General features: G+C 35.9%; 1 protein-coding gene across 1 annotated transcript in view; it reads right to left on the reverse strand.

Moving 5' to 3' along the window:
* The window catches only part of hspg2 (heparan sulfate proteoglycan 2), a 115,357-nt gene that overhangs the window by 47,327 nt on the left and 41,891 nt on the right, over positions 1 to 26,139 (reverse strand). Inside the window, exons 2-30 of the mRNA XM_059527948.1 lie at positions 23,539 to 23,653; positions 23,350 to 23,418; positions 13,994 to 14,103; positions 13,675 to 13,733; positions 13,193 to 13,353; positions 12,391 to 12,429; positions 11,432 to 11,560; positions 10,955 to 11,134; positions 10,726 to 10,845; positions 10,466 to 10,597; positions 9,826 to 9,970; positions 8,717 to 8,874; positions 8,314 to 8,484; positions 6,866 to 7,032; positions 6,447 to 6,626; positions 5,532 to 5,728; positions 5,084 to 5,228; positions 4,861 to 4,988; positions 4,630 to 4,716; positions 4,465 to 4,529; positions 4,140 to 4,201; positions 3,618 to 3,758; positions 3,360 to 3,533; positions 3,068 to 3,247; positions 2,585 to 2,703; positions 2,300 to 2,411; positions 1,919 to 2,029; positions 954 to 1,078; positions 754 to 834 (exon numbers count right to left, since the gene is read on the reverse strand). Of these exons, the coding sequence (XP_059383931.1) occupies positions 754 to 834; positions 954 to 1,078; positions 1,919 to 2,029; positions 2,300 to 2,411; positions 2,585 to 2,703; positions 3,068 to 3,247; positions 3,360 to 3,533; positions 3,618 to 3,758; positions 4,140 to 4,201; positions 4,465 to 4,529; positions 4,630 to 4,716; positions 4,861 to 4,988; positions 5,084 to 5,228; positions 5,532 to 5,728; positions 6,447 to 6,626; positions 6,866 to 7,032; positions 8,314 to 8,484; positions 8,717 to 8,874; positions 9,826 to 9,970; positions 10,466 to 10,597; positions 10,726 to 10,845; positions 10,955 to 11,134; positions 11,432 to 11,560; positions 12,391 to 12,429; positions 13,193 to 13,353; positions 13,675 to 13,733; positions 13,994 to 14,103; positions 23,350 to 23,418; positions 23,539 to 23,653 (3,662 nt within the window). The remainder of the gene's footprint in view (positions 1 to 753; positions 835 to 953; positions 1,079 to 1,918; positions 2,030 to 2,299; positions 2,412 to 2,584; positions 2,704 to 3,067; positions 3,248 to 3,359; positions 3,534 to 3,617; positions 3,759 to 4,139; positions 4,202 to 4,464; positions 4,530 to 4,629; positions 4,717 to 4,860; positions 4,989 to 5,083; positions 5,229 to 5,531; positions 5,729 to 6,446; positions 6,627 to 6,865; positions 7,033 to 8,313; positions 8,485 to 8,716; positions 8,875 to 9,825; positions 9,971 to 10,465; positions 10,598 to 10,725; positions 10,846 to 10,954; positions 11,135 to 11,431; positions 11,561 to 12,390; positions 12,430 to 13,192; positions 13,354 to 13,674; positions 13,734 to 13,993; positions 14,104 to 23,349; positions 23,419 to 23,538; positions 23,654 to 26,139) is intronic.

The following is a 26,139-nucleotide window of genomic DNA, read 5'->3' on the forward strand; positions in this document are numbered from 1 at the left end:
AGGTAGAAATCATCATCACATGTAGTGGAGAGGAAACCTTTTGATCCTTCAAGGTAAAAGTCTCCGCAGTTGGAAATGCTGAGAGCCATGATGAGACACGGCAAGTTGGAACCAAATTTCTTTTTCAAATATAAGCAATTTGTTTTTTATCCCAGACACCATAAGCTTTCGCCCTCTGAGAAAGTGACAAGGCTCCAAAATCCATGTCATCAACTTGTTTATGCTTCAGTATGGGAAGCATAAACAACACTAGAGACCCACAAATGTCTAGAAGAAGAGTTTGAAATAAGAAGAAGTTCCTCAAAATGCAGCAAAGGCTTTACAAAGATGCACTGAAGCATTAAAATAAGTGACATTATGCAACTAATTACTTCAGTGCTTTCACAAAGACATCTCAGCCTTCCTGACAGTAAGAAGGAAACTTTATTCTCTCAGCAGAGAAGTGAAACCTTTATGCTTGATAAAGGTGCCTTTTTAAATGTACAATACATTAATATTTTAATCCCCACTGCTTCGACTTATAAACTCCTCCAAAAAAAGCCTTCAGACACTTGGTATGGGTGGCACTGATTTAAGGTTTGCTTCTCCCATACCACCAGACAAATGCCATTCAATCACAAATGGTTGAAGAAATGCTGGAAAGCACCAGACACATGCTTTCTGGCAGTAGAAAAAGAATGCCAATCACCAGTTTGGCCACCCCAGCTTTACTGAATGGGAGGTTTTCCCTCTCATTGGACCACAGACACTTACCTTTCACAGTGTCTCCCAGTATAACCAGCAGGACATTCACATGTGGGCTGTCCATCTGAGTCCAAGTAACAAGATGAAAGGCTTCGGAAGAAGAAAAGTATTCAATTGGATGAATATTAATTATCGGTTATGCCTAAAGGATAGCCTCTTTATATGAAAAAAATGTATTTGATAAAGTTAATAGATAAAGGCAAACTCACTGGCTACTGGAGTGTCCTAGACAAGGACAGGGTCTACATGCCTGTGGATCACCAGTCTTTGGATTTCCATAGAAACCAGTGAGGCAATTTTCACAACGGCGCCCAACTGTGTTATGCAGACAATTCTAAAACAAGGAAAACGTGTCATAAATCACTCCAGATTAGGAATGGTTCAATTAGTCAGGATAGTGTATGTTTTCTTATATATTTTTGTAATACAGTCCTTCTTGACTAGTGATCCAATAACCAACTAGTTGATTAATAAGGAATTTATGTTTTTTTATTCATATACATATTTTGGTCTTTAATTTTATTCATCATAGTTGAATAGTCAACCATTTATCCAGTAACCGACTATTTCATTATTCAGGCTGATCAGTAATTTTTAATTTTACTGTATACTTATAGTTTTGATTTTTTTTTTTTTTTTTTTTACAGTGGTCAACTAGTCAGTTATTGGATTATGGATCAACTAGTAGTAGTAAAATTTTATTAAAAACACTCAATAATCACTAAGGTCAACGGTTTTATGTACATTTTATATTCTGTGTAAATTTTTTTGGTTTTGATTTTACTCTTTATATATTACCAGTCATCCGACTTGTTAATTACTGATGTTGAGTAGTTTACGGGGGTTCATTTCTTTTGTATACTTATTGCTTTTATTTCCACAGTGGTCATCTAGTTGACTTGTCATTCAATAACTGACAAGGTTTACTTTTTTTGTTAGATATGCTTTCTTTAATTGTGTCTGCCTGCTTAGAAACAAGTCCAACTGTGGTCAAATGAACCCAAATCCAGCCTAAGTACACAGGGCTTCCAGTTACAACTGATTAGTAAACTAGAAAGGCAACTGACCAATTAGGTGATTTAGAATATATGTTGTTTTGCACATCCCTACTTTAAACAAACTACATAAATCATCCAGCAACAGCATAATCACTGCAATGGAAAGGTTAACTCACCAGGCAATCTCCAGTCTCTGAGTTACAGCCGCTGGCATGCCCGTGGCAGTCACACTTCTCACAGGTGCCAAGATAAAGTCCAGGTGTACGGGTGTAGCCAACATCACAGTCCTGCAAACAATGGTGAGTCAGAGGTGGCTGGGTTCACAGGTGTCTATGGATGAAACTCTGCATCCATTCTCTTAATTGACATAGAGCTTTAGAGCTAAAATGTTCCATGAGTTGCTAAGAACTTCAATTTAGAGATCAAGAAAAATAAATAAAAGGCTGTATTAACTTGACAGGCAGAACCTCTGCTTTAGGGGAAGGCTTTTGCATCAACTCAGGTTGACACATGTTCACACAAACAGAGTGTTGCGATTTAAAGGTAAAGCAATATACCTGGCAAGAAGGTCCTGTGTATCCTTGAGGGCAAGCACACTCCTCCACCTCCAGAGCCCTTTCGTTTCCTGTAGAGCGGGGCACTGCAATGTCCATTTCTATATTGGAGATACTGAACAGGAGAGATTGAGATTAAACACTAATAACCTGTTCACAAAATCAGTTAAGCAACAGACAGGAACATAACAGGACAATGTGACTCAATCTAGAGAATACATATATAAAGGCCATCAAAAGTCAATGTGCAATAAATATGCAAGAGCAAAACTAAAAGTGCAAAGTTACCTGCTCTCAGCCATATTGTATGTATAACTGGCTCTGATCATAAAGACGCTGATATCGGCCAAAGCCATCAGCAGGTGCTCTCTAGTACACGGCTGTCCATCTGACCGCCTCCATGCAGACTGAGGGATCACAGGCAATGAAAACTCATATAGCAAATCAAGCAATCAAGGCCTTTAAAAAATATTATTATTAAAAATATATATTATTATTATTTAAAGAATGTAAGATAATAATCTTATTATTATTTGTATAATTATTTATTTAAATTACAAAATGTATTTGAAATATAAACATATTATGGTTAAGATGGTGACCAATTAATTAATTTAAATAAAATATATAAACAAAGGAATTATTGTAATTAATAATTTAAAATATGATGTATACATACAGCACCCAAAAATGTAACTTATATTTAAAATTAAATTCCTTTGGACCACCGAATAAAAAGATCCATATAAAATAAAAAATACATATATTTACCTCTCTAAAAGACACAGTGATGGTGGCTGGTACTTTAGGGAGTATTTTAGTCTGAGAATAATGTTCCAGGAAGATGCCGTTGCCTTGGAGAACAACATCTGGACGGTTATCAATCACTAGTGAACGAGCTTGCGTCTCATAACGCATTGTGTACTGCAGTTCTCCACCATATGCTGTTACCTTTACAGGACAGGAAAACATGTTTTAAAAAGCAGCACACTGACATGCACTAAATTCCTGACAAATGCCAAATTGTATATATATGGAATTGTACCGTACAGGATGTTCTCACCTTGTCTCCTCTAAAATTTTGAGGCAGGACCCAGTAGTAGATGTCATTAGGGATACTGGTGAAGGATCGGTAGACCACCTCTGCGCTGGCTCTCTGAGTGATGCCCTCAGAGATGGTCAGAGTATTTGCTGCATTGGAAAGTGTGAAGAGCTGGCCGTTGACACCACCTCGAACCTTCAGATTAACCAACACATATATTTCAAAAACATTAAAACATCTATAAGATAAAACAATGACAAGATTTGAGGATGTGGTTACCTGATCTCTATTCCAGGTTGAACTGGCACACTGTTTAGTCACTCCCATACAGAAACACTGCAGGCAACCTTCAGGATTATCAGCCGCCAAATTAAAAGCGCCATTCTTACACTCATCGCAAAAAGCACCAACCACATTGGCCTGCACAACAGAAAAGAAAACACTGTTTGAACATTTTTATACGTTTATGTTTTTAACACTGATAATAATATTTCTTGAGCAGCAAATCAGGATAGTAGACTGATTTCCAAAGAATCATGTGACACTGAAGACTGGAGAAATGGACGTGGAAAATTCAGCTTTGCCATCACAGGAATAAATTACATTTTAAAAACAATAATAACAGAAATAATAGAAAATAGCTGTTTTAAATTGAACTTATATTTTAAAATATTATAATTAATTTCTGAGCAAATAAATGCATCTTAAGAGACTTCTGTCAAAAACTTGTAAAAAATCCTTCCAATCTCAAACTTACTAATTGTATTAAAAAAAGAGAGTATCTGTAGTGGAATGTAATACCTTGCAATAGCATGGCTTGCTGATGGGATTGATGGTTCCTCTGTTATCACACTTGGTCACTGAACAGGGATAAGAACACCATATGGTTGACCATTACACCTGGAATGCTTTGAACATCCTGGTCACAAACGGCTGGCATTCCAGTATGCAGTGCACTGAGTGTTAATCATTATCTAAAGCTTCACTTGACCTCCAGGGTAAAATGAGGCAGAAATTCCAAGAAAACAAATAGCTTAAGGCAAACAAATAAATCTTGCGGCTAATATTAATCTAATAAATCATTTACTATCACATCTGTAAACAAAAATAAAGGAGAAATGCTCACGGCTTTCAGCAAGAATACATTGGCCGTTGGGCTGAAGAGGGTTGCCAACATATCCTGGAGCACATCTGTATATAAAAAAAATAAATAAATCTTATATATGTGCACTCAGCACCACAAAATCTAGTGTTAAAACAACAAGTATATGCAAATGAGCTGCAACATTACTTCTCACAACGTCGCCCTGTATAACCAGTTCTGCAGGCATCACATGTTGCCTGATTGTCATGGTCCAGGAAGCAAGTATCAGAAAACCTTTGAACACATCAACATTTTGTTGTTTTGTCAAAATTCCATTCAAAAAAGTGGTATTACTATTTACTATTACTAATTTTAATTGCATTATATTATATTATATTATATTATATTATATTATATACACAGGTTTTATTTCTTTACCGTCGAGACGTCTCTGTGTATGGGCAAGGACAGGGTTTGCAGTCATCATATCGTCCTTGACTTGGGTCACCAAAGTAACCAGGCTTGCATTTGTCACACTGAGGTCCTTCTGTGTTATGCTGACAACTCTGTCACATGACATTTACACCTTAGTGTGTGGCGTTCAGTAAACTACTGATGCAGTGTATAAGTTACCTACATATTCATAAACACACAGTCTTACCAGGCAGTGTCCACTAATAGGGTCACAGGCCCTGGCATGACCATTGCAGTTGCAGCCAGCACAGATGCCCAGGTAGGGTCCAGGTACCCGCTCGAAACCAGGGGAGCAGGACTCACAAGACAGGCCTGAATACCCAGCAGGACATCTGTGTGAGATCAACCATTTACAAAGATTAACACTTGCACACAGAACTCTCAAAAACAGCAACAAAATCAGTATCTGGACTAAAAAAAACATTTGGCTAACTCTTAATTACTCTTAGTGTCCACAGAACATACAAAATTGCAAACAGAAATAAAGTATTTGAACGTTTTAGCCAAAAACATGGGGTTAGGGGATTTTATTGACAGGAACATGAATTCCCAGCACTGCGAGAGGTGGTTTGAGAGGAGCTTTATGTTTTCTGACAGGCCTGTAATCTTATCTGTTGATTTAAAGGCACACTAACCTGCACTCCTCCACGTCTTTCGGGTTCCCCTGCTGGGTGAACTCTTTGGTGGTGGTATCCATGCTGATGTCACTCAGGCCCACACTGGCCATGCGGTTGTCATAAATGGTGCGAATTTGGATGCTCTCCAAATTGGCCAAGGTCGTCATGAGGTCATCACGAGTTACAGCTCGTCCTGAGGAGTGCTGCCAGTTTTCCTGAGGCACAGAAACAGAGATGTGAACCACCTCACATAACACTAACAAGAAATGCTGCTACAAAAAAACTTTAAACAAAACTTACATTTGAGAATCACCATTTTAAACAATGATTGTTTGCTATATGGTATTAATACAGTTTTATATATCAGTCTTACAGCCGTTTTAGCAGTGTAGAGCTGACAATACGGCAAATTCATTACAATGCTACACAAAACTTTGAGATTTTACTTCCTTTATTATTTTTAGATACAATTAAATAACCCTGTATTCCTTTGACCATATTTCTTAAATGAGCAAGTGTATGCCATGGTTCTGAAACGTTTGTTTGAAAAGTGACACTAAAGACATATGATTAACTAGATTAACTTAAAAATATTAAGCTTAATTGAATTGTGATAATAATAATAATAATAATAATAATAATAATAGGAAATGCTGCTTGAGCACCAAATCAGCATATTAGAAAGATTTCCCACGTGACCCTGAAGACTGGAGTAATGATACTGAAAACGTCACAGGAATAAATGACATTTTAAAATACAACAGTTATTTGCAACTAACAATATTTCAGAATATTAATGCTTTACTGTATTAGCCTTGATGAGCAGAAGAGTCTTTTTTTTTTCAAAGACATAAAAAGCCTCCAAACCTTTATTCGGTAGTATGTATATATTCAGTATATATAATAAAACTAAATTTCACATATGTGGCTTACCTCTGTAAACTTGATCTGTCTTTGGTTGATTGTGTCGGGTAAAGTGGGGTTGCCTCTACGGTAAATAAATCTCTGCCCGTTGCCGCTCAGCACAACATCAGGTTTATCCTTTGGTTCTGGTCCACCTCGCGGCAGAAAGTATCTCACCTTAAAATTCAGATAACCTCCATACAGGTCAACCTGTACAACACAGACACTGTGTTCAGAATACAGAGATACTGAAGCGCTTCGATTCATATTTCCCACATGCTTCCCAAGCTCTCCAAGACAATCAAGCTACCACATTTGAATATTCACAGTGACGGAGAGAGAAGAGACGAAATGGGATTGCACAAAAACAGGAAGATACGGATTACTCAATGTTTTATTGAGCTTCTATCTTTATTTTTTCAGTCGAGTATTGTAAAGGGGAGAGAAACCTTGTTGCCCAGGAACTGGCGAGGTAGAGTCCAATAGGAGTCTTGATCGAGGAAACGGCGAGACAGGTCCACTAGCTGGAACTCCTCACTCTCTGGATCGATCAACATCTGAGTGGGTGAGAGAAGTGGTTGGGTGCCTGGACGACTAGGAAATGTCACATTGACTCCTGTGGATAAAACAATAGATAGACAGAGACAAACAGAAAAAGTTAGTGTTTTATATTTTCAATAACAGTGTATTAGTTCATTTAATGGAATAGTTCACCCAAAAGGGAACTTTCTGTTATTAATGACTTACCCTCATGTTGTTCCAAAGATGTAAGACCTTTGTCCATCTTCGGAACACAGATTAAGATATTTTTGATGAAATCGGATTGCTCTCTGACCCTGCATAGACAGCAATGCAACTACCACGTTCAAGGCCCAGAAATGTAGTAAGGACATCATTAAAATAGTCCCTGTGATATCAGTGGTTCAACTTGAATTTTATTAAGCTACGAGAATAGTTGTTGTGCACAAAGAAAACTAAAATAATAACTTTATTCAACAAATTCTTCTCTTTCGTGTCAGTCCTGTACACGTTCTAACTACATTTCTGGGCCTTAAACGTGTGAGTTGTGTTGCTGTCTATGCACGTTCATACACTCTCGGATTTCATCAAAAATATCTTCATTTGTCTCCTGAAGATGAACCAAGGTCTTACGGGTTTGGAACGACATTAGGGTCTCTAAATTATCAACACGATCTAAACTTCACTAAACTAGTACACAACATACTAAATGCCTTTTGCAGTCTGGTAAAAAAATAAAATAAAAGTAAATATAAGAATTTCCTTTATATTGTTAGCAATATTTCAAGATGAACACTTGCAGGACTGAAACAACTTTGAAAAATTGTGCTAAATTATGAGTAGCAAATGTGATGTATCAGGTTTTAGATAAACACTTGTTTACACATCATCATTGTTTTGCATAATGTTCGTTTTAGATGTTTTGCCCCTAACAATTAAAACAGAAATACAGAGTAACCATTGAAATTCCTACTGTATTTTGCGGTTTGCTATTGAAAACAGTTGCAGTTTTAAAAAATCTCATTAAAATACTTTAGTTATTTAGTTAAGTCAACCGAATTTCACCTTATTTGCTGGCCTTATAAAATTATAATTTAGTTTAGGCATCTGAACAAAATAGCTTTTTTCCACCTTAGCTATAGTTAGAATGACACTCAACCAATAACCTGCATTTTATATATATATATATAAAATGTCTGAAGGTTCAATAAACTGTTCATAAAAGAAATAAAAAAAATCAAAAATCAATATGTCTGGCTTTATAGGGTTAGTGAGTTACACATAAGATGACACCAAAAGTTTCCATAACAACTACATTCTCCAACTGTAAATCCATAAACATAAATGCAAAAATCTGAATTTTGAATCAGTTGAGTACCTTTAAAGTCCTCTTCCTCTGTGAAGCGCAGTGTGATTTGGCTGCGGTAGCGACCAGTGCTCTGACAATGCTTCGTGATGCCAAAACAGAAGCATGGCATGCAGCGATCACCAACGCTAAAGTGTCCATCACGGCAGTTACCTGCTAACACGTACAGAGAGGATGACACAACTGGACAAGAACGACATGGAAGACAAAGGATGATAAGACCACCACCGTCAGGTTTGAACTGCCCCACAGTCATGAGACAACCACGTCACAACATGCGGTCAAAGAACAGCAGGATAACCTGTGTCTCACAAATAAAAGATGACATCCATAGTCTCTTCGGAAAAGAAAGTATCAAGCGAGAACAAACATAGTAATCCGAAGATGTCCGCACCACATGGAGCTGATGCAGTACCTGGGTTTGGTCTCTGGGACAGACTGAGGACCCCGTCAGGAATAGCAAACACAAGGCCTTTAGCATTGATGGCCTCGCAGGTGTATGCACCCTGGTCACCTTCCTTCACGTCACGGATGGTGAGTGTTCCTCGCCCATTCTCACTGCTCATTGTGATTCTGTCAATAGAATCGTGTTTAAATTAGGGCAGTTTTGAGAGCATTCAGTTTTATTCCTTGCACTCAGTCCAGCTGTTTTTAAATATATATTTATGGTCAATAATGTGTTTGCTTAATTTGTTTATGTAATGAATAATCATTCATTGCAATAAAATTAACACATTCTACTAAGAGTCGCAGTTTAAAAGAGTCCTAGTTTATTTATTATTTACACATTTGTGTTTTTATGTATTCATTTTTTTATATATATTTTATTTCACAGTTTTTATATTTTATTTCACAGTTTTTATTTGTTATTATTTGGGGTTTTGTTAATTGAATAACCTTGCAGAACTTGTGACAAATGGGTCCACTATCTGTATACTTACTAGTCCATGTAAAAAAAAAATATGGTAAAGAAAAGAAAAGAAAAAATGTAAACAGAAAAACCTAATCGAATTGAAACTGAAAGACCAAACACAAAAACTCTGCATACAAATTATTTCAAAAATCACATCTGACAATAGCCTAGAAATGATCATGCAGAAGGAGAGCACATGCTGAGGAGCAAATTAAATACGGCTCTCTGGTTATATATTAATAATGTCCTAAAAGTATTATGACAAATAATAATAGCAAAGAAGCAACTTTAGAAGAACTCCTTTGAGATTCAATGATTGGAAAGGGATCGTTCACAAACTTTTTGCCAAAAAAGAAAACCTGTTTCTAATTGAGGACATGAAGTATTGCCCTCTGTTTTCATTTAGACTAGTGCTAAAGTTATTCATTTAATTATTTATAGAGTTCAGTAAGCAGAGCTCTGGGAATACAATGGGAATGGATGAAACCACAAGTATTCATTACTTGGCATTTATTCAGTCTTTAAAATAATCTGGACTTTTATCCAGATTGTGGACATCTTGATCTTTTCAGAGTGTTAATTCCACAGTGCTTATTAACATCCTAACCTACCTGCTATTGACTGGTATGTGTCCCCAATTAAGACGCCATGTGATGATGGGAACCGGTACACCAATGGCAGAACAAGTAAAGGTCACAGTGTCTCCCCGCGCTGCCGTGATGGACTCTTCCGGCGAGGCGGTCACAACGGGAGGTGCTTGGGTACAATAAGAGAAAACATATAGTATAATCATTTTACAATTACAATCCGCATATATAACTGTATTATATGAATGCTAACAGTAAGAGACATATGGACACAAGAAAGCACACACACACAGCAAGCCTTTGATTTGAAATTGGCAGCCTGTGACATCACAAGTTTTATTTGGCAGATTCATTCAGTGAGATTAGCCAACCAGAGCCAGAGGCACTGCTGGCCGAAACAACACCAAAGCCGCCTGTTAAATAAGCTACAAGCACAAGATATATCAGAGACGAGATCTCTGTATGAGTGTGGCAAAACATGAATATTTCTTTGCTGACCATAAATACACAATTTTCTGGTTTTAGAAGCAGCATTACTGTCTGTTAGTAAGTCAAAGTGAATGTGACAGTGAAAGAAAAGTGGAGACAAAAGAGTTATAGTGTTTGGAATGGTATGACAACCAATGTTTACTTGTTAAAGATTAATTGGATTGTAACCCCTTACCACAACCATATTCATCAGAGCGGTCGGCACAGTCCGGCTCCTCGTCACACTGGTAACTGGCAGGAATGCATGTGCGGTCAGCCAAACACACAAACTGCTCCGGGGCACATGTGTCCCCTGGACCTTTAGTGGCTGAAGGAATGAGGAAACAAAATTTGTTATCAGCAAATCGAGTTTTGACAAAGTGTGTAATTTCGGTGCCTCTAGTGGCAACAAACTAAACTTCCCCATCTGTGGATGGAAGCACAGCTCTGACTCACGGCAGTTCATCTCATCGGAGTTGTCTTGACAGTCATTATCCCCATCACAACGCCACAGTTTCAGGGCACAACGGCCGTTCTGACACTTAAACTCATTGGGTTCACAGGGAGACGGAGTTCCTTTGTAATTACAAATATAGTTGCATAATAAATGCAGAGAAAAGACAAATATCACCAGCATGACGTGCTTGGTTATAAAGAGGTTACAGCATACCGCCGTTTGTCCTACCACAATTGAACTCATCGCTGCCATCAGTGCAGTCCGTTTCGCCATCACAAACATAGTCCCGTGAGATACACTGTCCATTCTGACAGGTGGCCTGGTCTGCACGGCAGGGTCCCGGGCCGGGTGGGGGTCTGGTTTTAGGAGGCGTAGGTGGAGTAGGGCGTACAGGAACAGGAACAACAGCTTTGAAAATAAATGATACAATTAGGACCGTCAATCAATTACACAAATCAAATGAAATACATGCTGACATTTTAAAGCCATTATGATGTCAAGCATTGTAAAGCATGAATATACACAAACAAGATCCTATGCAAATGTATTAAATGCCATAAAATAAAATAAAATTAAAATACATATCTGAAAAACATATATTAAGAATATAAAGTACAATTTTTATACATGTTATCAAAGTGCATTTGGTTGGTGTTAGTCAGTGCCTCTCATTTCTGAGACAAATGAGGCCGCAATCTCACTCACCACAGTTCATTTCATCACTGAAGTCATTGCAGTCAGGCCGCTTGTCACACACATAATCCTGAGGGATACACGCCAGCCCATCCTGACATCTGAACTCGCCAGACAAGCATTCTCTGGCATCAGGAATCACTAAGGTGGCAGAGACACACATATACAATTCTGTGATGCACTGTACGTAATGCAATGACGCGATCCAAGAAAAACTGTACAATGATGTTTCAAAGATTCAATGCAAGCCTATCATTGCCGTGCCATGCTAGACCTGCTATTTCAAGAGGATATCTTTTGTTCACACAGGCAGCGAAAATCCGCTTTTAACTTAAAATCCTTTTAGTTTTTATAGTCTGAATAGCCCCGAAAAAAGAGAAAATTACAGAAAATAAATTAATCTTGAAACCAATTAAAGTCTGTTGTTGTTGTTGTTGTTGTTGTTGTTTTTTACGTTTGTTTTATTTTGTTTTTGTAATGCAGTCTGAAGGTCAGGTCAAACGTAGACAGTCAGTCCTGAAGATCAGATTTGAAAATCAAATCAGATTTATGTGCAGTGTGAACAAAGCCAAGGTGCAAATCTGTATAATGTTCATCTTTTCTATTCAGTCTTGAATTCTCTTACCCGGTACCTGAATCTGAAAGTAAAAAATATGGAAAGACTGAACAACAAAAATTCAATTCCAACATGTATGAAAAACAAAACTAGACACTGCAAACACAAACATGCTACATTGTCTGAAAAAAATACTTCAAGAGGTGCATTCCTGAAATCAGCTTCACTTCAAATCAATGACAAGCCATGCAAAGCCTTTTATTCTTCTCATCATACTCCGGTCTTCATCAGAGTGCACACATGCATCCAGCTACTACATATGATGAGAATTCCTTCAGTTCTCATAAGTGAACAAGACTGGACTGTGTTCTAATGCACTATTGTCTCCATGCAGCAGACCTGGTTGAGGACAAACCTGGCACAACGATGGGCTCCACACGAGGAGGAGTATCAGCTATGAACCAGACCATAACCAGACAACATTATCTATAATACATTTTTGAATGATGACTAGTTCCACACAGAACTACCAGAATTAATCGTTATATAAACCATAAAGTGAAAAATACAAGAGTATAAAAATGCAAGTTTGGATTTGAACATTTAACACATTCTCAAAATGATTATTATTGTATCATATACAATATAATAATATACATATATATTATCTTCATACAAGTCATACAATTAACAAAAAGCTATTCAAGACATTTAAGATAAATACAAGACAAAAGTTTTAAAATACCTTTCTGTAATATTTTTTTATAAATATATAAGTTAAATACATATCTCTGAATGATAATGTTGTGTATAAACATTTAAAACAGTGCAGTAGAGTAAAATATGTTCAAAAGTGTTATGAAGGCATGATGGTGTTACTACTGGTCTAAGGTCATTTTTGTTGTTTTGTTGGAAACTCAATCACCCTAATTATTATTAATTTTATTATTATAAATTATGTTCATTTCATAAAATATTCTGCTATTTATAAGGCTTCAAATATAGTGTCTATTATATTGTGATTCTGATATTACAATATAACAATGATATGATATTCTTATAAAATGGCATTGCATAATTTAGCAAGGAATCATTGTTTCACTATTAACACTATAACTATACATACATACATATATACATATATATATATATATATATATATATATATATATATATATATATATATATATATATATATATATAAAACTTGAACATACCTTCTCCAAGCCGTCTGAATTGGAAACCTATTACTGAGGTATCGTAGGAGGCAATGGTTCCCTCTTTAACCACTGAGAACAGGACATCTCTGATCTGCGTTTCATTAGAGTTATTATCTGAGCCGACATCCAGCTCCACAAACACATGTTTGCCGATTTCCCTGCAAATGTATACAGAGCACTGTTAATCAGATCAACAGTCCAAACAAACAAACCACATAAAGCAACTTAATATGGTTTGTTGGTATCCCAGGCTGGTCTGTTTGCTGCTTTACAGAGGATTTGGACACCAGCTTGGCCAGGCTTGAAGACCAGCTGGTTTAAGATGTTTATAGTAAACAGAGTGATCATCACAAGTCTCATAATACAAAAAAGAACTTGACTATTTGAAATGAATTCTCTAAAGTAAACTGACTTTCTAATCTTTATACATTAGAAGCTGCACTATTCCATTAGTGTTTGAAACTGAAAATGGTGTTTACTTAATAAGGACCACATTGACGGTCTGCTGTCCTGGTATCCTGTTGTAGTCAGACTCAAGCTGTGGAGAAAATAAACACCATTAATCACCACATACTGGCCTTGCCTTACAAAGTACTTCAGTCAATGTACTACATTCTAGTTATAGAGCTAAATACTGATTTAGCCTTACCATTAACACAGTACAAACAAAAATCAGAGGAAAGGCATGTGATCAATAATATGACCCAATACGGAGGTGGAGCACACCCTTAACTATCATTGTGAAAATGCTGTTGATGGTATTTCTTAAGCTCACAGTCCTTGAGTAAACGCACATACCGTATCGACAACAGCAGATGATATCTCTACAAAAGCAGGAGAGTAGATGTCATCAAGTTCAGGCCCATACTGAAAGGAGTTTGTGAAGTTCACCAGCGCCCGATAGTAAACTAGAAAGAAGACGACGACTGTTAGACTCAATATCAGCACCAGAAAATAATCATTATAGTCAATTACATCAATTAGCAGCACTATTATGGAATATATTTGTCTCCTATCATGCTTGTTTAAGTTAAAATGTGAAGTTCATGATGTTTAAAAAAACTAGAAGACCAGCTGGCTGACCATCTAAACCAGCTGAGCAGGAGATTGGCCAGGATGGGAGCCCAGAAAGACCAGTCTAAACAAACTAAAAAAGGACATGAATAAACACGTAGGTGAACAACAAAATCAAACATGCCCCTAAAAACAATTGTCGGGTGGAGGCACATGTACAGTAAAGATGAATTGGGTCATAAAAAGGTCAATAATCATTGGAAAAAGTACAACACTACAAAATCCATTCAGAAAAGGTTTCGGCATTGACAGCACCAATTCTTCTGCAAAAGCTACCATTCAATAACAAAAACAAATACATGCTATTAGCTTATGCCCACGGCCTCAAAGTATGTCAACCTTTAAAAGCTCGCCTGGGTGAGTTTACCCCATTTCAGTTTGTCAAACTGAATTGAGAAAGGAAGTCAATATTTGTGCTCTTTCTTGCAGTTAGCTGCCACTCGCCACAGTTCTCCAGCAGAGTCGTGTTTAATGTGACGCAGCTTATATACACAGTCACATATATCCCGAACAGACTCTTCTGACCTTTTACTGCTCTTAATGCCTTTATAGATTTATTCCAATTGATAAAATATCACTGAGATTAATTAACTTGCTTTTCACACCATCTGGACACCTGCTGTCACTGTCCGGTCAAATGTATTTGCCGTGCAAACATGGTTTATTGGAAATTAGCACTTACTGCTGACAGGATTCGAGAAAAAAAGCAGCCCAGAGCTCAATCTTTTCTAATTGCGCAATACATTGACTCACAGCCGCCTTAACGGCAACCTCTACTCCAGCTCTCATTACCGCAAATACAAAAGAGTTAACTTTGGTCATTAAGGGACAGAGGGATGAAAAACAAAGTAAAAGAGTCAGAAGGTCTTGACTAACTGCCTTTGTCCAGGCTGTAATAGTCTGACCATGGTGACGTAACAGAGGAAACGGGACATCAAAAAGTCCCGTCAAAGTGTTGGCACTGACCCGTGATTAATCGAATCGCTTCTGTGGGCACACTGAAAAAGCATCAGCCCCTCTTCATTGCGACGGCTCAGCCTGCCCAGCGCCTGTAATCTCGTCTCTGTAGTTCTCACTAATAAGGCTGCAACTCAGAAAACCACATTCTCACTCTAAAACAGGGCAAAGCCCCATTCAGTCTTTCCATTTAAGAAATCCCCAGTTGAATGCTACTCAGGGCATTGAAACCGCATTCGGACAAGGGAAAAGACAGCAGTGAAACAGAAGCATTCCAAATGCTTAATTCATAAACTCTTCTTGCTATACAATAGCATAACTTTGGCAGCTTGTGGGCCCAGTCCTCGATGGGACACACGGAGGCCTGTGCGGAAGACAAAGAGCTGATTGAGCCAATGCGGCCTGTCTGGCCTTTAAAGCATGAGTCTTTCAACTCGACCTTCATTCCCTTCTCTCCTCCGCCTACTCCTCCCTCCAAGAAGCCTTCACACCGAATCAAACACTCAAAGTAGTCTTCTTGTCTTATTTTGCAGCTTTGTGGAATGCACTTGGATGGGGATTTGCAGATTTTTCACCAGGCTATTCTCAGACCATCCAAATGTCAAATGTGCATTTGCGAGAGGAAAACCTCAATCCATCATAAAGCCGCAGAGCCAGCTGCCAGGGCATCCTGTTGTCGTTCTGATACCAAACAGAATTTCACACTCCAAGCAAGGCAACGCGTAACCGGTTTAGCTTGTGTTTACTGCTCTGAGATAATACAAGCAAATGTGTGAATGCAAAAATTAGAGAGTCAAAGTGAAAATTAATGTGAAACAGCCAACAAAAAAGTGTTTTTCAACCTTTGTGACAAAAGTATAAGTTTCCAGGTATTTCTGCTGTAATAATGAAAAAAAAATTATCAGAATTTGGATGTTACAAGTATTGACGTGCCAAATTAAATGAGTGAAATTTTGTGATTCCAAAAGTTTCAAAAACTATATGTTCTTGAATTAAAATCAATTAATGAATTGCATGAATGATATTTATGAGGTATTAATATTGTTAAATATTATTATTAAAATATATCAGACAATTATAAATTAATAAACATGATATACATTTACAAAATGGTTTTCACCATAGAAAAATATACTTTTAAATTTTTGGGGAAATACATCAGGAATTAGAGTCAAGGGTCAAAGGAAAAATAATTGTGCAAAGATTGATTGGAATGAGAGGAGAGAGACTGGACATGTATGGAGTTGTTTTAATTTCAAGGAATTTGGGGAAAAAACCAAAGAAAAAAAACTTAAAGCAGATTTTACATATAGTGACAGGTGAAAACTAGAAGGTTAGATGCATATAAACAGCTTTGACATATCGGCCATTTAAGAAATATGGGATTCAGTAAAAATACCCTAGCTGGAGAAGTCACTGTTGACGCATGTTTTCTATTATCAATGGCAGATTTTGATTTGTGCGTGTTTAAGAGTTGCATTCCTGTGGCACAGTAGAACACTGACAGTGAAGCACTGAGCCAGAGGCGACGCTGCATATGATCAACATCTGTCTATAAAGACACAGATTGCGAGAACTCTCTCAGCCTGTTTTAAATGCCAAATACAGTTATCTTAGTTAAATCTCACTAAATCCTTGTAGTTTGCAGGATATTCTCCACTCTAGCCAGTAAATATATATATATATATATATATATATATATATATATATTTTTTTTTTTTTTTTTTTTTTTTTAAGAAAGTCTTACAGCTTTTTAATAATATGTATAATTACTCAGAATTAGCAATATACATTTTATATATTTTGTATGTTGTAGTAATTTTGTTATGTACGTTTGTCATTTTTATTCATTTTTAGTACAGTATATGTCTAATACCAAGCAGTATATTTCTAATACCAATTAGCAAATGATAACAAAAAAAGTGTTTATTTTTGGTGAACTGCCCCTTTAAATCCACAATGGGAATCAGATGCAGTTAACCAAAATATTCTAGTGTCAAGATCTATTCTCTTTCATCTTCATTTATTTTAATTACATTTTGCTGCAATATAAATCTTCTGCTGTGACTAGAAAACATTCAAATAAACCATGCAATCGATAATTTAAAAAGTATTTTGAAACAAGCTAGAACTCTTATTGATCTCTAAACAGGCGCATTTGTGAATGCCAGCAAATTTGCACAAACTTTCTATGAAAGATAATATAAAAGAACATCCATCTGAGTAATCGCTTTCACATAGCCGGTACAGAGCGGTAACATGGTTGAGAGATAGTTTTTGTAATTGCTATGATTATGTATTGCTGTTCATTCCATCCCACGCTAAGTGGTGTTAATGAGGTATCCACAAATTCAAAGTCCTGCATCAAAATCAAAGTGGCGAGTTGAAAGAAGCGACACTATTAGAACTGTCCTTTTATGTACTGAAGTGCTACTGAAAGCCCTCAGTGTGCGGTCACAGAGAGACAAAGCAAGCTCTCTTTATTCCTTTAAAGATAAAACAAGCACGAACACACTACATTCTTTCTCTCTCTTCGTCGGCCTCCCTCTCTCGCTAATGTATCTTCCACTAAGTTATTTTGATCGCTTGAACAATGGACATTATTTGTTTAGTTTGGCCACTGGAACCCAAGATGGGAATTGTTTTATAAATCCCATAAGATGGATTATTACTTTCATTATGTCCACACCCAGGCCTTCTGCAGGAAACCCCTGAAGCACAATAAAAATGCCCGTCTGGGGTGAAATGTTTCCATTAGCAGTAAAATGAGCTCATTCACTGCAGGTAGACTAATGCAATCATCAAAACTTCTGAACTGAAACTATCTGCATGTATGACAGATGTGGCAGATTATTATCCAACAATGGGTTAGAACCTCATTGACTTTCAAATCCTGTCTGCATCTTTGTGAGTCTCATATTGTAAGAACATTTGTGATTGCAAATGTTTCCAGTGAGAGAAATGAAACAAATGTTTCCTATGGAGGAGGACAAGATTTTCCAAGGCAACGCATATGTTGCTGCCATAACAATGAGTGGCAGTGTCCAAGCATGAAAGCTAAAGTTCATGAGCAACATTTTTAGGTACTTCTGTTCAGTGAACTAGTGGTTCCCAACTGGTTTGGCTTCAGGACGCAGATTTTGCACATAAAAAAAGTGAGAGAGAGAAAGAAAATATTATATACATTTTTTTAAGTAAAAATTTTGTTTTAATCAAATGTGTTACTTTATTGTACTTTTAATGTGTTACTTTTATTGTGCGTTAATGTGTACAACAGTTTTTAAACGTGAAAATAAGGTGAAATTACTTGTGAACTAGCTTCATTTTGTTCAGTAAATACTTAATATAAAAAATAAATGAAAAAGTAAAATGGAATTAAATACTATAAAAGCAGCCGTAAACAACATTTTAAAAGCATAAAACAATACAAATATACAATTAAATATGATTATACTGTATATAACTACATGCACACACTTACAAATACATAAGCTTGCATATATTTTTTTTCTTGTAATAGATATTAATTTATAGAAATGTAATTTTTTTTTCTTGTTCATTGCTGTCCATGACCCAATCAGAACAGATACTGTATGTGACTATTTTTAGGTCTTGACCAACCAAGTCAAGAAATACTGCCCTCCACATTCTCTTCATTTTCTCAATTCTTTTCTCTTTCTGACAGAATGTATATGGCCTCCACTGAGAAGGCTGGACCACAACAACATGAAAACCAAAATAACCGCAGCTGCCCCTCCACGTCTCCCAATCTTGCTGTATAGCTATCATCTTTGCAGCCCTGACACACAAAATTACATCAACTGCGCACCAGGACAGCCAGAAATGCAAAGCTGGGTGGCCTTTTTACTGGAATGTGTTAGGACTATGCATCTTTCATCAGATGTTCTGACATCTGTTCATTTTTGCATAGCTCCAGTCATGCACAAGTGGCACTCAATCTTCATGTGCAAGGGACCGTTTTACCTCAGTAATAGGATTGAGATGAATGATACAAATGCAGAATCTGTTCAAAAGATAAAATAAACCAAAAATCATATATATATATATATGTATGAAATAAAAAAATGCTTAAGTTAATATACTATTTGATATTGTCACCACAGCAGAGTAAGCCAGAGCTTTCAAAGAAAACATTTGCATGGATCCAAAAACAGAGATGAATAAGATTCTTTTACAACTATGATTTCATTTTGGCTGAACACTTCCGATTAGACTTATGACTTCACAAATTAACAAGTCGGTCCTTTGAGCTTCTTGCCTAGTCAGCACATAATCAAACACAAATTCCATGTGGAGGTGTTGAGATAAGCATACTCATTGCATCACTTCCAAATGATCTCCCAGCCTTTCTCTCGAACTGAAAGCTTGTCTGTGTGCTACGCTAACCTTTGTCTCCTCAGCTTGAAGTGGCTGTATGACCCAGTGTTAAGGGTCTGTACGAGGGCCTGTGAAACTCCTGAAGCTCTGTTGAGATAAAGGAGGGTGAGGAGATCTCCCACATCTTTATCAGGCTTTATCAAGCGAAAAACAAACAAACAGGCCAGGAAAATGCAGCGGCTTAGATAAAAGAGTATTCTTGTATGCCAGAGGGGATTTGTGTCTGATAAAGAAAAGAAGCTGGATATCACCTCCATAGGCTGCTTATCCGGAGCCTGACATAATCATGTGTTTTGAAATCATCACATTTTTGTCATTGAGCAAATGCCTTTCTACAGGACAGTTCCTCAGGAGTAACCTGGGGTTAAGTGTCCTGCTCACGGGTAGATTGTTGACAGACCCCAATGCTCTACAGTTCATAAATCATCCTTTCTGTGGTTTAAACCAATAACCTTTGGGTTACCAGAACAGATGTCTGACTACTACGCTAAAGTCCCACCAATCCATTTTACCACATCAAAAAGCCCAGAATTAGCCTTAGGAAAGGAAAACCAAAATGAAAATCTTTATTGTATATCTCCTAGAGTACAATTAGATTAAAATTTGATTAAAATGTGATGTTTCTCATGATCACATGTCCCAGAGTTTCAAAAAAATATCTAAAAGTCAAAAATGGTAATTTAGCCATCAAAATATAAAATTATATTTGATTTACTTACTTATTTAGTTGATTTTCATTTAAATAATATACAATATATTTTATAATGAACATATATCAAATAATAAAACTGTATAATATACGAAATCCAATCTCATTTACAGTAAAACTCTGCCAAAATATAGGTTATTCTATTCACATGAACTTGGTAAATCTAAGTGACAATAACTAGCAAATTATGTTTTTGTTATCAGTATTTCCAAGTAACATCTTCCAGACTGAACAGTCCTAGTCGCTAGCACACTTACATTTTAAATCTAATAATCAGGATGATAGCTATTATATTTCAACAAGTTAATGCATCCTAACTGGTAACAAATATTTAATTATAAAAATAAACTGAGTCTGATATTTGAAAAGTAGTGTTTTTCTCTTTGCTCTACATTTGAAAGAATCCTAAAAATGAAATAGTTCAGGTTTAAATTTAATTTTGAAGGTATTGTTTTCAAGGTGGACTTTTAAACCTCACTGTATATGAAATAATTCCATAAATCTGAGTCACAACAAACTTTCAAATTATGTTTCTGTTTTCAATATTTCTAAGAAACCTCTTTCAGACTGAGATGATACTTTAAATTAAAGGCAACCATTTCGGGGTCTATTCAGGGCCCAGAACAATTCAATTTTAACTTTAATAATAACCATCATCATATTATCCGGTTCATGGCCTTACATACTTTCATTCTCATAATTAACAATAAACATCACTTTAGGCTAACATTTGTAGCAATTTCAAACACAGATATAAAATATGGATCTGGAAAATGCATCAGAAAAACAGGAAGCGGTTTAATATGTGGAACAGTACTAGGATATGAACTCTCATCAGTGACAGGGAAGGAAAGGTGGTCACACAGACCTCTGGAAAAAGAGAGCACAGGTTAGACATCCACAAACACTCCACTCCAGGAAGCCAAATGTTCTTTCCCAAGTTCTGTCAAGCATGGATCTATAAATGGCTTTAGAGAATAAACTTCCCCCTTTAGAAGGGGGATTACCACTGGCTGACTCATAGTCTCAACCTATCCAGCCTTAAAATATTATGTGGCTGATATTTTAGTTAAAAGATGTTGATTTGTTATTCAGGATTCGACCAAATCCACTGAGATCAGAAATATGCTTGGATAAATGAAGACATCCTGACTTCAAACCAACCTCATGTGGTGTCTTGAACCTCAAAGATCATCAGTGGGTCATCAGATCAGTTTTATGCTCCAGTTCAAACTTAGAGGGACGATTCAAGTTTCATCTGCTGAATTTGGGTCTACTGTGCATTTAGCAAACTGAGTGTTTGCTCTGAGCATTTACAGACTGCAGGTGGTCTGGGGTGATGTTTAAGAGTTGACCCAATCAATCTGGCACCTCTTAGTTGACACTGTCACCCTCTGGCACTTTATCTTCTGAATACACTAAAGCTACAGCTGAAATATCCCTTTCTAATTTAAGAGGCAGCATATTTGTGTGGATGTGTCCAAGCGGTGCTATTTTAGGAGTAAATTTAGCTCAGGTGTCGGGATGCAGAGCTCTTACCAAAACAATCATTCCACCATGATGTCATGCAATACAATGGCCCAGACTGACTCCAAAAGGACAGACTGGGAAGCAAAAGTCATTCCAAAGAAGAGGTCCAAAGATAGGAAAGATGGAAAGGAAAATGCAGGAGTCTGACACGGCAGCTGAGACACTTTCGGTATTTGTTATCTAAATAATGCAAGGTCTGTTTCTAAAATGAGGCTGGGTGCCACACAACACAAAGAATGAGATGTAAAAATTATTTTTATGTGACTATATAGTTTAATTTTATAATAACAAATAACATATTTTTTTCCCCATTACAAATGATTTCGTAAGCATAACAATTTGAGTTGAAAGTGCTATCAAAAATCATAATTTCTTTGTATTAGCCCCCCAATTTTAGCTTAAAAAATTTTCATCGTATATTCCTTTGTTTTTACAACATATGCTACCATTTCAATTCAATCAAAGATATTTATGTTTTTGAACAAAAGTCTCTTATATCCACTAAGGCTGAATTATTTGATCAAAAACAGCAATACAGTAATATTGTGAAACATTATTTTAAAAAAAACCTTATTACAATTTTCTCTTTTATTTAGATTTTAACACTTATTCAAGAATATTTCTTATTAGTGCTGAAAACAGTTGTTCTTAATATATTTGTGGGGATTTTTATGCTTAATTTTTTCAAAACATTTTGATGAAAGAATCAAAATATTTGAAACTTATTTTTATTTTTGTATTTTGTTGTATGACTTAACTGTCACTTTTGATCAACTGAATGCATCCTAACTGAATATAAACATTAATTCCTTAAAATAAAAAATAAAATATATTTTTTTGACTGACCCCAAACTTTTGAACGGTAGTGTATTTTTTTCTTTTTTAACTAAAGAATCCTAAAACTAAAACAGTTCAGATTTACATTAGATTTTGAATCCATTATTTTCAATATGGAATTTTAAACTCCACTTTATATGAAATAACTACACAAAATGTAAAATGTGATAAAAGTATAACAGGTTACCAAAAAATTAAATTCAAAGAGAAGATCATGAAAAGTGAGAATTAAAACATGGGACGCAAGGAAATCAAATTTATTTCAAATTTATAAATTTGTATCGTCTGTTCTGGCTGCCGTTTCTTACACTGAATCATGTTTGCTGCAATGTTTACACTTCTGCATCTCAGCTGATGAAAGGAGAAATGAGTACTGTTTGGATCTCTAGCATAAATCTGAGTCTCTTGTTATGATGAAGCTGCGGTCTCATCACTGTCAGCAAAGGCAGGTGACAGGATGTGACAGACACAAATTCTGCAGACGCAACAACTCTGTATAACGCCTCAGCAGATCATTAAAACAGTTTCATGTTTTAAAGCAAGATGTTTGCAGAATCTTTTGATGACTCTCTTTTATCACACTGATATGAAATTTGGCACTACTGTCATGTTGTAATACTGCCTCATCATTTAAAAAAAGGAATCTCACTTGTTATAGGCATGTCTGGCTCAACTGTGCTTGGCTCGGGTGTGCTTCCATCCTCCTCTCCACTGATATCTGAAGGAAAAAATATGATATAGCTTTCTGAAAAAAATCAATGTTTAAGGATGGTAAGGCATAATGAATAGCCACATAATGAACATTACTAAGTACTAAGCAGTATTCAGTTAGTCCCACCTCCTGAAGGATCATAGTACTCTTCATCATCCACATAACCTCCTGGCCGCTGGTTTTCCTCTTCTAATTCCTCTGGAAAGGGCACCTCATCCCACACTTTAGAGCTCTGAACTATCTGTAGTCAAAACAAATGAAACCACAATTTATGGGATTGAAATCAGCATCTCCAAACACATCTTGAGTTATGAAAGACCTACAGAAGAGAGAGGCAAAAACAACAGTCAGTGCCTTCTGGCTCTACTGAAGGTAGAAGAGATAAATATCATGACTTTGTTCTGTGCATGCACAAAAATGCATATCTCACAAATCATAGAGACATGAAATGCAAGTACAAATGTTGTCCTTAAAAACTATTTCAAAACACAGGAACTTCAAAATTTCTGAATGTCAAGTGGTATCTGCATATTACTTAAGCTATAGCTAGACTTTGTCAGTTGTCAGTTATAATCATCAAAATTAAAAGAAATAAACATTTGAAATATATCAGTCTGTGTGTAATGAATGAATATAATATACAAGTTTCACTTTTTGAATGGAATTAGTGAAATAAATCAACTTTTTGATGATATTCTAATTATTATATACACACACACACGTATAGATTTATATATTTTTTGAAATATTATTGCAATTTAAAATAACAGTTTCTATGGTAATATACTTTAAATTGAATTTTCAACATCATTACCAGTCTTCAGTGTCACATGATCCTTCAGAAATCATTCTAATATGCAGATTTATTATCAATGTTGAAAACGGTTGTGCTTCTTCATGTTTTTTGGAACCTGTGATACTATATTATTTTATGAATATAAAATAAATAAAAAAACAGCATTTATTCAAAATGGAAATCTTGTGTTACAATATACACACTCCTGGAATCCGTTTTTTTTTCTTTCTTTTTCTGAAAGTAATAAACACTTGTATTCAGCAAGGATGTTAAATGGATAAAAAGTGATAGTAAAGACTCATATTGCTAGAAAAAAATTATTAATAAATCATAAATATAATTATTTCTGGAGGATCATGTGACACTGAAGACTGGAGTAATGCTGCTGAAAATTCTGCTTTGATCGCAGAAATAGATTCGATTTTAAAGTATATTAAAACAGAAATGTGAAATAATATCTCACAATATTACAGTTTTTCTCTATTTTTAATCAAATAAATGCAGCCTTGATGAGCACAAGAGACTCCATTACATACATCTATACATACATATAATTGGTGAACAAAGATCTAGGCGTACACCTTTTACCTCCATACCTCTGTACCTGTAACACCCTAACCAAACAACACAGGGCTGGTACTAGTGAGGAAGTACTTTTTCATGCAGAGATTAATGTCACACCCATGAGAGGTCATAAAAATAGATATAACAGAACATATAAAACCTCTGAAATATTATCAACTACAGCATGATTTCCAAAAAACATGTTTAAAGGTGCAATAGGTCTTCAGAAACGTTTGTTATTCTGGTTGAAAGTCTTTTCACATCTCGATAGCAATCATTAAGTTAAGTGGTCTAAATGTATTTATCTGTATTTATATATTCTGTTTGAAGGCGTAGGACCAAGAAATGTTTGCTTTTTAGTGATATCAGGCTAAAGTTAGCATTTTCCAAGATCTCCTACTGCACCTTTAATATTTTTTAGCATTTAATAACACTTAACAGCCTATAAGATTTCACTCCTCTAGTCAAAGTTACATTTAAACTAAACAATTTGTCAGATAGACACTGAAAACTTTAAGAAATTAATATTTATATTTAGCATGGAAACATTATTATTTTTTTTTTTTAATTACTTAAAGTAACAAAGATTTCCATTTAATAATAAAAGTTTGTTGAGCAGCAAATCAGCATATTAAAATGACTTCTGAATGATTATATAACACTGAAGACTGGAGTAATGGCTGCTGAAAATTCAGCTTTCCCAACAAAATTAATAAATGACTTGTATTCAAACAGAAATCAGTTATTGTAATTTTACTGTATATTTGATTAAATAAAGCTTAGGTAAGCATAAGAGAAAACTCATGAATGGAACATTTGAATGGAAGTGTAAATTTTCATTTAAATCAGAAATTAATTATGAATAAGTGAACATATTAACTTTACACATGGATTCTCTGGAAGCATTTTGCATAGTTAGCAGAAAACTGAACTCAACCAGCAGTGCCCTTTGCATATTCATTTCTTCTTTGGTCAGCAACAAAAGCTTTGATGATTTTATAAAATCATGTCTCTTCTGGTTCTCATCTTCACATTTGTATACGTGTTTGGCAAGATGCCACATTTGGCATTTTCGGTCTTCATAGCCCGCCAGTTCCCATTTCCCTGCATCCCCATCATGGCCGCAGCTCCCATTTAAATGGCTCCCGCAAATAAATAACTTGATCTCCCTTCCAAATCCTTTCTCCCCTGACTGAACACTCTAAAACAACAATCCTGGAACTTTTTCAAAGGGAAAGCGCTGACTGGCAAAACTTCTTTCAATTGGATCTGCTCAGCGAACCTTTGGTGTGATCATCGCCTGCTTCCCTGTCCCTTGGGATGGAATCCTCCCGAAACTAGACACTGTGTCATTATTGTCATCCATA

The sequence above is a fragment of the Carassius carassius genome, chromosome 37 (assembly GCF_963082965.1).
Source record: "Carassius carassius chromosome 37, fCarCar2.1, whole genome shotgun sequence".
Classification (NCBI taxonomy): domain Eukaryota; kingdom Metazoa; phylum Chordata; class Actinopteri; order Cypriniformes; family Cyprinidae; genus Carassius; species Carassius carassius.